At 32.6% G+C, this 12,612-nt stretch overlaps 1 protein-coding gene across 4 annotated transcripts in view; it reads left to right on the top strand.

Moving 5' to 3' along the window:
• The first annotated feature begins 1,153 nt into the window (after positions 1–1,153).
• LOC108746574 (exocyst complex component 1) overlaps positions 1,154–12,612 on the top strand; it is a 19,551-nt gene continuing 8,092 nt past the window's right edge. For 2 of the 4 annotated variants that reach the window (XM_018483429.1, XM_018483427.1), the window contains exons 1-5: positions 1,154–1,291; positions 1,517–1,966; positions 2,087–2,241; positions 2,369–2,596; positions 6,985–7,221. In XM_018483429.1, the coding sequence (XP_018338931.1) occupies positions 1,519–1,966; positions 2,087–2,241; positions 2,369–2,596; positions 6,985–7,221 (1,068 nt within the window). In that variant the 5' untranslated portion in view covers positions 1,154–1,291; positions 1,517–1,518. Of the gene's footprint in view, positions 1,292–1,401; positions 1,967–2,086; positions 2,242–2,368; positions 2,597–6,984; positions 7,222–12,612 lie in introns of those variants that run through there. The other 2 variants (XM_018483431.1, XM_018483428.1) reach the window with 2 other exon arrangements.

The raw sequence follows: 12,612 nt of genomic DNA, 5'->3' as shown, positions 1-12,612 counted from the left end.
GATCTATCGAGATTGAGGACAATATCTTTGTCGTTATCATTTTCTAATTAAAGTCGGCGGCACACAATGCTTGTTTTTGCTGCTGGATTAGAATCTTGCCATCGTATTGGCTGCGATGCTGGCACTGGCAGCACCACAGCCAATAAAGTGGCAAGATTCTAATCCAGCTAGCAATCTAGCAGGGAAACAAGTATTGTGTGCTGCAGGCTTAAGTTAATAAATACCAGCGTATTATTTCATTTCTATGTAATTTTTCAAATATTAATAATATTAAACTATCAGCAGAGGCATAAGTTTTAAATACCTTATTTATTAATTAAAATCATGAATGATTGGCATAAAAATAAAACTATATTATTACAAATGATATTTTGATTTGCATCGTTATAAATCAATAAGAAATTAAAGCATAAAATCAAAATTATGTATTTGCTAATTGAAAATTAAGCAGGACCAAAATATGTGGAATAATAGATATAACACTTTTGAAGATTACGTATATTTTGATATTTTGACATTTTCGTTATGTTAACTTTTTTTATTTTATTAATACAATAAATTCTTATAATTATAGTCTTGTAATAAATATGTAAATCGCATGTGTATATTCATTTGTATTAGACATATATAAAATACGTAATTCTTTTTATGTGGAATTTATTTGTAAAGTATATTTTATCATTTTTTATAATTTTGTAACATTACATAAATAATAAATAAAATGTAATAACAAATAAATCTCGAAAATATTTATTATCTTATTGTAGTATGTACTATTTTAAAAATATATATATAATATTAATATTTTACTTTAAATATTTTTAATTTTACGATATCTAGTTTTTTTTAATTTGGCTCTTTTTCCAATTAAGGATATGGCGGTAGGTCATGTGTTTCGCGAACCTCAACATCAAAGGTACTGACTTAGACTGCATTTTCATGCTGACATTCGATTCAAGCGTCAGCACGAAAATGCAGCCTTACTGTTGTAACTGGTTAAACTGTGGCTCGACGCTCATTTTCAGCGTCAAAATAAATCACGTACTAGAAATTGACGAATATTAAGCTTCAATTTTGATCACGTGACCTATTATGACGCTGAAAATGAGCGTCGAGTGTCAGCATGAAAAGAACATACTTTAGTTGACTTGCGTGGCTGCCAGATTTCTTAACCTGAATAGTCGTTTTTAACGATTGATATCTCGGTTTGCGGAACGACGCTTATTTCTGTCAGATTCTTTCGTTTAATATAAAAATGTGTCAAATAAGCCTGATTTAATTGATTTTTTAGGTGCGAGAGGCTAAACTGAATAATTACCATTAAATTAATCTATAAATTTCGAAATATAATTTGTAACACTTAAATATTCTTTATAAATATTATTTCTACTATTATTTCTACTGTTGTTAATAATTAGAGCTAGTCTGAAATGAAGGATACGAAGCAAACAATATTTAAGCAATAATAAAGATCATAAGTAGAGAATATAAACTATATGTATTAATGAAATTCTAGCTATGGCTGCTATACGACATACTTTGCAAAGAGAAGTATTTACTCTTAGCGATGAAAAATTACTCAGCGTATGCTATGTTAGTAAAGCTTACAAGAAGAAAAAGATGAGTTTTTTGTGTCTGGCTACGACAACAGATACTCCAGGGTCTCTTATATTGTACCAAGTGAAGAAGAACGATAAAAATGTTTATAAAAAGAAACAATCATGGCCTCTAAACGATATACAAATCATAGATGGTGTGAAAAATGATTCAATGGACATAGAGATGCATATTGACAAAGTTTACAAATGGTCATCCACTACTATACAAGAAAGGCGAACGTTTATTAGTAATTTATATACTTATTCATGTAGCTTAACTCAGAGACCAGAATTTAAAAATATTCCTAAAGAGTGGTTGATTGATCCAACTGCATTGAAGGAAACTGATAGTATCACATTTACACCTGGTATGTCTTTATTGTTTAGTTTAATGAGTTTGCAATTGTCTTTTTTTATACAATTATACTCGTAAGAAAATTTGTTAATGATTGGTTTTTCTATTTAATTAATAATATAACAATTTTTAGATCTTTTAGCATCACCTATTAGTTCAGATTATCAACCCATTACTGAAAAGGAAGCTGCTGACTTAAAACAAATGATGGAAAATTGTGAATATGCTGTTTCCAATGCTGAGCTTTTTATGGAAACTCTTTCAAAAGATCTATCTATTCTTGATGGGGTAAAATAACTTCTTTTATAAAAAACTTATCGTAGAAATATAAGTAATACATATAATACATAAAAGAAATTTAAGTAATATGCAAGTTAATATCACAATATTAATAGTTTATTAAATTCTTCCTTAGGAAAATGTGCATTCAGTCTTAGCATCAGAGCAGAGAGTAACACAACTGATGAATAGTATAGACGCAGCAATAATTGAAGCTTCTATCGTAGAAACACGACTAGCAGCATATGATGAAGCTTTAGGAAGAATAAGAGAAGTTATGGCTCGAGTTGGTCAAAAAAATCAAGCTATACATACAGCGAATAATAATGCTAGGCTTTTGTTGGATAAGTTAAATCTAGTAATTGTAAGTAAAGGAGAACAAAATATAATTAAAAATTATGAAATTAATTTTTTTATTATTAGGGTATTGATGTTCAGGCACGATCCTGGAGGCGTGCGCAGAGAACCGATGCATGTGAGTGAGTCGGATGCTCAGTGAAATAAGATAGCAATATTTCTCAGGGAGACTCGAAGCTCACCGATCTATCCAAATATCTGGAGACACAGTGTCTTAGCGCTAAGCAAAGCGTAGCGATATCTATTTTGATTAGCAGATAGCCTACTCAATGTAAATAGAGCACGGAGATTTTTTTCTGTATTGATTCGAAATCGCGTGAAAACGCTTTCTTTCAAGATGCCGAAATCTTTATAGGAAAAATTAGTCTCAAATGAAATTGATAAAAATATACAAGTAAAACGATGCTTATAATAAATTTGATCTGGCTTTGTAAAAATATCATAAATATTTTTATCAATTTGAGACCAATTTTTCTTCTAAAGATTTCAGCATTTTGAAAAAAAGCGTTTTCACGTGATCTCGAATCAATACAGAAAAATTCTCCGCGTTCTATTTACATTGAGTAGGCCGCGCATCAACCGGGGTAGATATATTCGGATAAAAGGTACAGTTAGTAGGCTTCGAATCTTCTCGAGAAATGTTGCTATCTCATTTCAGTGAGCGACTCGCACACAGCGGTACTCCACACACGTACCTCAGGATCGTATCCGAACATCCGCACCATGATAGAATTAATAAGGTGAAGCATTCCCGTGGATGTACGGTAAGAGAGCAAATTTAGGTAACGTTTAATTGGCTGTTACAGTATAATCAGTGTTATTATATACAAAAAAGTGCATAAGTGGGGAATATTTGATTGGTTATTTCTGGTATTGTTACCATCATTATGCGCAATGTTTCATCTTATTAAGGGTTGACAGGAGAGATTATGGAGATTTCTAGTTGAAGACAAATTTCTTTATGCTCAAATTATGGCTAAAATACTGGATGAATCGCGTTTTAATTGCGATATTTGTAATCAGAAAAGGCTTCTGAAGGCTTGTACAGAGCAATGTTTTTTTTAGAAAATAGGCAAAATAAAAATTGTTTTGATTTCTCACCTGCTATGTACTATAGTGCAGTTCAGGTATACATAATTTTATTATTTAAAAATTGTCAAAAATCAATTTGCAAAATCCGGCTCTGTACGAGTCTTCCCAACTTCATAAAAAAAGAAACCAAAAAGTTTTATGACGTAATATTACTTCTTGGAGATAAAATATCAGTATAAAAACAAATATCTGCACTGTAAATAACGAGTATATTATTTTATTCATTAAAATGTTTTTAAGAATGAAACTGCAAAATTTGGTTCTTTAACAGGCTTCGTAGCTTCGTAAAATATAAACCAAAACGAGTTTCATGGCAAAATATTTTTTCTACGAGACGATATATAGGTAGAGTCTAATAGTGTGCAGATATGTAACTGCACCACACACACAAATGAAGTGAGTTAGCTTGTCATTCCTGTCGATCCTTAATTCCATCATGATCCATACCTTACTTATTTGCAATTATAAAATGATAGAAGCTTGAAATATCTGTGTTAGGAGATATAATTCTAAATGTTCCTAAATATATGTTTGTAGATTGTTTTCTTATTAAATTATTATGACTTTTTTTTAAATCTAAGGATTTCAATTGCAAATGCAATAAATTTACTTTTTTTTTAATTGCAAATGTAATAAACTTTATTTTTTAAGAAATCGTTTCATACATCGCGATTTTCAAAATAATACTTTAATGTTGTTTATTTTTAAATTTTCTCTTTCTCTCTAAATAATATTTTCATAATTCAGCAATATTAGATAGCTTTACTTTATATTAAAAATAATAGATTTTAATTTATTATACGATAAATAACTTAAGGGGATCCTAAAGTGAAGCCAGAACTCTAATGAGGTCACCAGAAATCGCTGTTTTATAGCATATCGACATATTTATATATCATATATACTACACATCAATATCTCACGCAACTATGATACACGCAATCGCATGTTTGTGTCATTTTTTGTATAATAAATTCATCGCGATAAAGTGTCTAACAAGGAGAATACCAAGTAACGATGTCGGGGATTTTAATGCGCATTTTATAAGCTGTTCTTAAGCGGAAAAAAAACGATACGTATCGAGCCGTTTCAGCCATTGGCCCATTGATTTTTTAAATAATTATTGTAATAATTTGAAAAACGTACTGTATAGAAAAATATCAGCATCTTGATAAATTTCACTTTATTTCATCGAATGTTAAGGATAAAATTACATCTGGGTGGATGATTCTGAATCTCGGATGATAATTTTGAACGCAGCAAGTACACCGCACGCCAATATTGCTCACTTTAGTAAACATTCGACTCGCTCGCGCGCGCAGCGATTTTCCGAACTGAAGAAGTATTTCAATAAAATTTATCGTATATGAAAAATGATAGAAATGTTTATAATGAAATTGCATATGCTAATAGAGTGGAAAATGTAATTATTGATGCTGGGACAAAACAATATCTTTGTCTTTCAAAAATATAACTGATTGGCTGAATTGTAGTCCAATTTTATACAAACTACAACTGGCTGAAAAAGTGGAAATTTCGACATTTTCTGAAAGAGCAGAGATTATTGAAAAAAGCGGAATCTGATAGAAATTCATAATTTATATAATACGTTTCAAATAAATTAACATCAAATAGGCAATTACTATTTTGGGTAATAATTCATTAATTGTCAATTGTCAGTAATAAAGTGATGAAATATTATAATTAGTCATGTTAATACCTTCTTGTATGATGCATTCTTCCGCCAAAAGTAGTGCTTCATCTTCTTCAAAATGAAAATCACGAATCATTTTTGCCACAGTTTTCTGCAATTTTCTTTCTAATAATTCTCTGCTCTTTCCAAGAAAACTTGGAACTTTTTGTTTTTTCAGCCAGTTGTAATATGTATAAAATTTGACCACAAATTTTCAGTTCATTAGTTATATCTTGTTTTGAGAGCGACAAAGATGTTGTTTTGTCTTGCCCAGTATCAATAATCACATTTTTCACTCTAATTAGAATATGTGATTTCATTAGGAACATTTCTATCGTTTTTCATGCTGGTAAATTTTATTGAAATACTTCTTCAGTTCGAAGAATCGCTGCGCGCGAGTGAGTCGAATGCTTACTGAAGTGAGCAACATTTCGACTGGCGGGCAGTCTACTTGCTGCGTTCAGAATTATCATCCGAGATTCAGAATCATCCACCCAGGTGTAATTTTATCCTTAACATTCGGTGAAATAAAATGAAATTTATATAGATATTGATATTTTCCTATATATAATAGTACGTTTTTTTAATTAATCAAATTATATTTAATAGGGCTCTCAAAATAATAAATATTAATTAGCGGGCAATGAGAGCATACACAGCGCGGTACTTTGAGCGCAATATATATTATAAAATATATTTACTATAATTTTACATTACTGTATTACCATTACATATTTGACTTCCACATAGATAGTATCTTAAAATAATATGTCTATAATTTATTTTTATATATCGTATCATAATGCAATGCTCTTTGAATTGATCTGCAAAGACGGAGATTATTCACTTGGTTATCCAAGAAAATTAACGGCATTTCTCAATTAAAAAGTAGGGGTATGCTCATCCTTTGTCGAACGCAGTAACTATCTCCAACATGTGCGGATTAGAATATTGTTCATGAAAATTATATGGATTGCTGATGATGGTTTAAAATAAACCGATTAAAAAATCGATTTCTTCGAAATTATGGGCCAATAGTTGAAACGGCCGGACATGTATCATTTTTCTTTTCGCTCAAGAACTGCCTGTAAAAAACGCATCAAAATCTTTAACACCGTCACCTGGTGTTCCCCTTGTAAATCTAATTCCAAGAATTCGACGTTGTTTGTTCATACGAATTACGTATCTGTGGACCACAATTTCGTAAGCACAGATTGCAAAGCTTTTATATCAAGCAAATGTTATGATAGTGACAGTTTCTAACGCCATATTGGATTAAGAAATGGTAAAGTAGATTTCAATTTAAACAGTTTTTTTGTTCTCGACATAAACTCCACCTCACAGACACTTATTAATATGCTTTATCCTGGAAAATGATTTTCAAATTTATAAACGAGGAAAAAAGTAATTGTTATATAAAAATTATTGCGTTTAGTCGGTAATATAGATCCTTTTAGGATCCTCTCAAGATTTAAATAATATATGTAAAATATCTTTACAATAATTTAAAGAAACATTTATAAAAGATATGGTATAACTTTTTAATCAGAATTTTCTATCAGATCCCATTTTGAAGAATACGAAACTATATAATTTTTTTTCTTTTTAAGTTGCAATTAGATATTTCTGCAACGTACCAACGTACCTTGAATGAAGCAGAACTTCCAGGCGAGAGAGAAGAGCTTGGCCTTGCTGGTGTAGCCCTCTTAAAAGCTATCACAGCACCTCTTCCACCGGGCTTAGACAAACTAAGTGCTGTTACTGAACAAAAAAGGCGATTGGATAAACTTAAAGCAAAATTCTCAGTCATTGTTGCTAGACATTTAAACAATCTTTTTATACACTTGGTAATTATTTTTAATATTTCATCTCTTTTTTTTTTTTAAATAATATTGGTTGGAGAAAAAATTCTGCGGAATATTGTTCCGCAGAATTTAGCTCCAAATTATATACAGAATGTATTTGTTGCGAAATTTTCGTCTATCTGGCGTGAAAGCTTAAAGTTTTTCCTAAAAGTTTGTTTTTGAAAATGTTCCTACGATTTTTTGTTATCGAGTTACACGCGGATTAAATAAAAGAGCTTTTGATTGCTCATAACTCCATTAAAAATCATCGTACCATAATTAATAAAACATTCTTGAAGTTGAAACGTTGCTTTATCAAGTGATGTAACTGCTAATTTAAAAAAAAAATAGAATATATGTACAGGTGCTTCAGATAAATCCAGATAAAATTAAATTGAATTTTCCATTACATGTGACTTTAGCAGTAGATAACTGTTGGCGCTCGGTAAGTCAGATGTTAATATGGAACGTTTATAACTTCAAAATGTCAGAATTAGTGAGATCAAGAGTGGAGTACAATCAAAGAGCGGTGATAATTGAAGCGCTTCGTGCTGGATGTTCTCCGACCGAAATTATTCGGTTCTTCTCGGATATCCGTGATCGACCGTTTACGACATCGCGCAAAAGTATGCAGATGCGAAGAAGTCCGAAGAAAGTTCTACTAACCCAGCGAGGCAGAGTCTGGATTAGATTCCAGAGAAAAGATTGCAAGGACACCGGCTGTCATCCAAAATGTTATGCTCGCCATGCGTTATCCGCTATGCACAACCGAATCGCGGAAATAACACGTAAATTATAAAAAGGCACTCGACTCTTTATTAACACTCGCACAAAGGCAATGGCTCGTAAGTTACAGCGAATAATGTTTCTGAAGGAAACGAGCTCGAACTGACGCGTTGACAGTTCAAAATCCGATCCAACTCTAATGGCGTCTCCTTGGCGATCGCCTGTCAATCCTTCTCGCTCGTGACACGATTCAGCGCGTAGAAAATTGAAGCAGCGCGGATATAACACTGCTCTCCCTTTCCTTTAGATTGTCGTCCCAACAATCATAACTTCAATATCCAACTAATATTTCCAGACGGCTTCACGCTCTACTCTGCGCTGTTGCACAGATTACCAAGCCCCCGTCTCATGATCAGCGCCTATGCGAGACTTCCGAGCTCCTTTCGACTGCTTCACCAGAGCCACCAGAGTTCTCTGGACTCCTCTTGACTCTTCCCTCGAAGCCTTGAGCCCTTGATTCTTTTTTTGGACAGGGGATAGGGAATTTAGCTTTTACCACAGTACCTCTGCCCCCAATCCTCGTCTCGGTATTTACCCTCCGTCTCGCGGAAAAAAACGGCTCAAAAACTACGGGCGGATTTCTATAAAAAAAAAGAAACATTTCTCTTAAATAAAGATTATGCGTTTCACGGGTTTTCTCCGTATCCAGATCTTGGAATGCCAATGTTTCGTGAACCTTGCAGTGTCCATTTCATTAGAGCGAGGAGCAACTTGATACTGAGCTGTTCCTGCGGGCCATTCCTTTTATATTACGCTACTTGGAGTAGTGGGGGGAAAGAAGAGAATTATGGGTGGAGGGAGAGGTAAGAAAAATTCGTCGGTCTTTAATAACCGAGAGAATGGTTTTCTATATTTTATTTATGTTGTAGTTATTATCTCTATTTGGATTGTTAGGGTGTTTATGTATCTCTGTGGCTTCTCTATACTTTCTTGGAAAGTATGACGTAATGTTGTTACTTTCACAATGTTGTTCACGTCAACATTACATCATGTTTTCTAAGAAAGTGTAGAGAAGCCACAGAGATACAAAAACAACCTAACAATCTAAATAAAGATAATGGCTACAATATAAATAAAATATGAAAAACTTCTCTCAGTTATTGAAAATCGACCAATTTCCCCCACTTCTCTGCCCACAATTCTCTTCTTTCTCCGCACTCCAACAATTAGCGTAATATAAAAAGAACGGCTCGGAAGAACAGCTCAATATCAGACTGCTCTTCTCCCTGATGAAGTGGACTGCAAGATTCACGAACCGTTAGCATTCCAAGAATGAATCTGGACACGGAGGAAATCCGCGAAAGGCATAATCTTTATGTAGAAAGCACCTGTGAAAGCCTCAAGAATACATTTCTCCTAAAATTGTTTTTTTTTTTTTTTTTGTATTTATTATTTTCTTTTGTGCCAGTCCCGACCGCTCTTCTACTGCCGCCAGAATCGCAAAACGAAACCTCTTTCTTTGCGTGATATGCAAACGAGCTCGAATCTTGTACCAGTACTGAACTCTGTGATTGGAAAAGAATAAACACAGTAATTGGTTTATACGTAAATAGCTTATCTAATTCCTAAATACTTTGAATTCTTTTTTATGTACGGGCTCCGGAAGACCTAACTTTCTCCTAATTATCTCTCCACATAAGGAATCTGTTTGCAAGAACCACCTTTCAGCTATGCCTAGGTGTCCTATGGATACCAAAGATTACGTCACTCAGCTTGCCGAAAAGTCTTTCCCAGTTACTCTGTAGCTTAGAATTCCTACTCTTTTTCCTACGAGGATTAAAAAGCCAAATTTTCTGTCCTTCACAAAACTGTATCTGTTTAGCCTTCTGGTACCAGACCTTCATGCGGACCTTTTCATCCGGTCACGAACTTGACTGTGAATCTGCTCAAGTTTTTCTTAACTTTACTCTCCTACCGACCCTTTTCCCTCTATCCGGTGGATTTCCTCTTAACAAATCTATGGATAACCTGAGGTCTCGACTTCATACATATACCTCAGCGAGGGACACACCGGCTGCCTCGAAGACCTATACGCCAATAAAAACATTGAGATCCAACGATCCCAATCCTGTTGATTTTCGGAAACGAATTTTGCTAAATAGCTCATAATCGTCTGTTACTGGCGCTCTCAAAAAAGGAGAAACCATCATGAAAGAGGTTTATCTCTGAATTCTGAGGACCGTAGTGAAGCCATGGATGGGAACTACACCCTTCGGAAGATCGTACATTTTTTAACAGGACGGCGCACAAGCTCATACAAGCCATTTAGTGCAAAATTGGCTTTTCAACAACGTGAAATGCGTTTTGGTCCAAGGAATTCTATCCTTCCAATAATTCAAATTTAAACCTCCTAGATTTCTTTTGGGGCGTTATTAAAAGGGTGTTTAACAAGTTCAGGCATCCCAACGTGGTAATCCTTCAATTATTGAGACAGTGATATATGAATTTAAACAAGAAGCAGTTAAAGAAAGTGTATTCGCCTTTTAGAAAGGATTGAGGCAGTGATTGTAGTAAATAAGGGTTATATTGAGTAATAGAACTCAGAGAAGATTCAAGCGACATACAAAATAATGTTTGTGTATTTTCAAGTTTTTTCTGAATAAAATGACGTTTTAATAAACTGTTTGTTTTGTCCGGATTTAGCTGACGCATCATGTAAATTTGAGCTAAAAATATGATATTACTGTCCTTTTCCATTGCGCGATGGTTATAAGGATAATAATATCACATTTTTTATTCAAATTTCTATTTATTTTACATTTAAAAAATTAGTATGATACTATTCGATAGACTAACGTTTCAGCTTTAAGAATCTGTTTTTTAATTGCAGTACGATGATTTTTAATCGAGTTTAATGAGCAATTAAAAAATCAGAATGCTCCTTTTTACTTAACTCGCGAATAACTCAAAAACAAAAAATTGTAGAAACATTTTAAAAAACGATTTTGTAAGGAAAATTCCAAACTTTCACGATATAGATAGTTGAAAATTTTCGCAAATTTTTTCTGGCACGTAACAGATTCACAAAGTGAATCTGTCTGAGAAGTAAAATTTCCCTTTTTTTCAGCTCGTTTTCTATATGTATACCACCCGTGTTTCAGATCACCCGTACATCCCTTTTATCTTCGCAGGATAAGATCCAATCATAAAAGTGTTAAGACAAAAGTTGTAGGGTTTAAAAAGTTCTATTCAAACTGATCTTATCAGTTTGATCTTAGGTGACGTCATGCGTCGCTCAGGTCACGTCGATTTTTTTAAATGGAAGACTCAATTTTTTATTCCTATTCAATATCTAACAACTGATATCGAGAGCTTTTCAAAACACTAATAAAATTATTTTTTATGGAGAATTACTTTTCGAGTTAGAAGGCTTGAAAGTTACAGTACTGCCGGCATTAGCATTACATAAGGTGTTCGATGGACAGCTAAAACCTCTTGAATGTTATTCAGGATCGTATCTAGAATAAAAAATATATAGATAAAATATATAGATACATACACATATATATTAGGTTGAGTAAAAAGTCATCGCGTATTTTTTAGCTCAAAGTTGTATATACAATATCTTCGTCAATAATGAATGAAAATCAAATTTAAAAAAAGGGTTTTAAAGCTTGAAATCTCTACTTTTAAAAGCTTATCACATTTTTTAAGTTTATATGAGTTTGATAATTTTTACATACCAAAAACTACGAGCTGAAAAAGACGAAAAATTTTCTTCTCACTTTGTGGATTTGTAACGTGTCCAAAACGAATTTGAGAAAATTTTCGATTACCTATCGTGAAAGCTTGATACTTTCCCTACAAAATCGTTTTTTTTTAATATTCCTACGACTTTTGATTACTGAGTTATCGCGGATTAAATAAAAGAATTATTTTGACTTTAATTGCTCATAACTCCATTAAAAATTGTCGTATCGTATAATTTAAAAAAGAGATTTTTAAAGCTGAAACTTTACTCTATCAAGATATATTTATATTGTTGGTAAGAAAGTAATTGCGGTTTTTACTGATAGATGTCTTTTAAAAAAACGCGATGACTTTTTACTTAACCTAATATATAATTGAAAAAAATATTTATAAATATATATAATATGAATATGATAGAGAACGCCAATAAACGGTCAACAATTTTAGTTGTTTCAAATAATATGATACATATTCTTTGTTATTTAAGATATGATTGCACGTCGAAACGTTCGGACATTTGCGTATATGAAATTAATTTATCTCAGATGTGACTATACGCCAAAACGTTCAGTCTTTCAACACTTTACATTCAATCTGAGACGTTAGTAATCCCCTCTAAATTAAGTTAAAATAACTGCAAAGAATTTCAACAATGAAGGGGTTTAAGAAGTCAGCGCGAAAAACAGTGCAAAATTTAAATTATATAAATTTAAATTATTTATACAGTTATAGTTTCAATTTGTGCCGATAAAGAATTTCTTGTAATTTTAAGTTTGAACAATTTTGCTGCAGTAGTGGAGTTGAAGAATTTACAATCCTTTCAATCCGGTCAAGGAACTGGCATGAATGTAACGAAAATTGTTTTTGTCTTCGTTCCTGCATCACTGTAGCAAGATGGAATAAGAAACGATTAAAACG

Source organism: Trachymyrmex septentrionalis, unplaced genomic scaffold (assembly GCF_001594115.1).
Source record: "Trachymyrmex septentrionalis isolate Tsep2-gDNA-1 unplaced genomic scaffold, Tsep1.0 scaffold179, whole genome shotgun sequence".
NCBI lineage: Eukaryota > Metazoa > Arthropoda > Insecta > Hymenoptera > Formicidae > Trachymyrmex > Trachymyrmex septentrionalis.
Note: the sequence above shows the minus strand (reverse complement) of the source record. Positions and strands in the feature narration are given on the sequence as shown.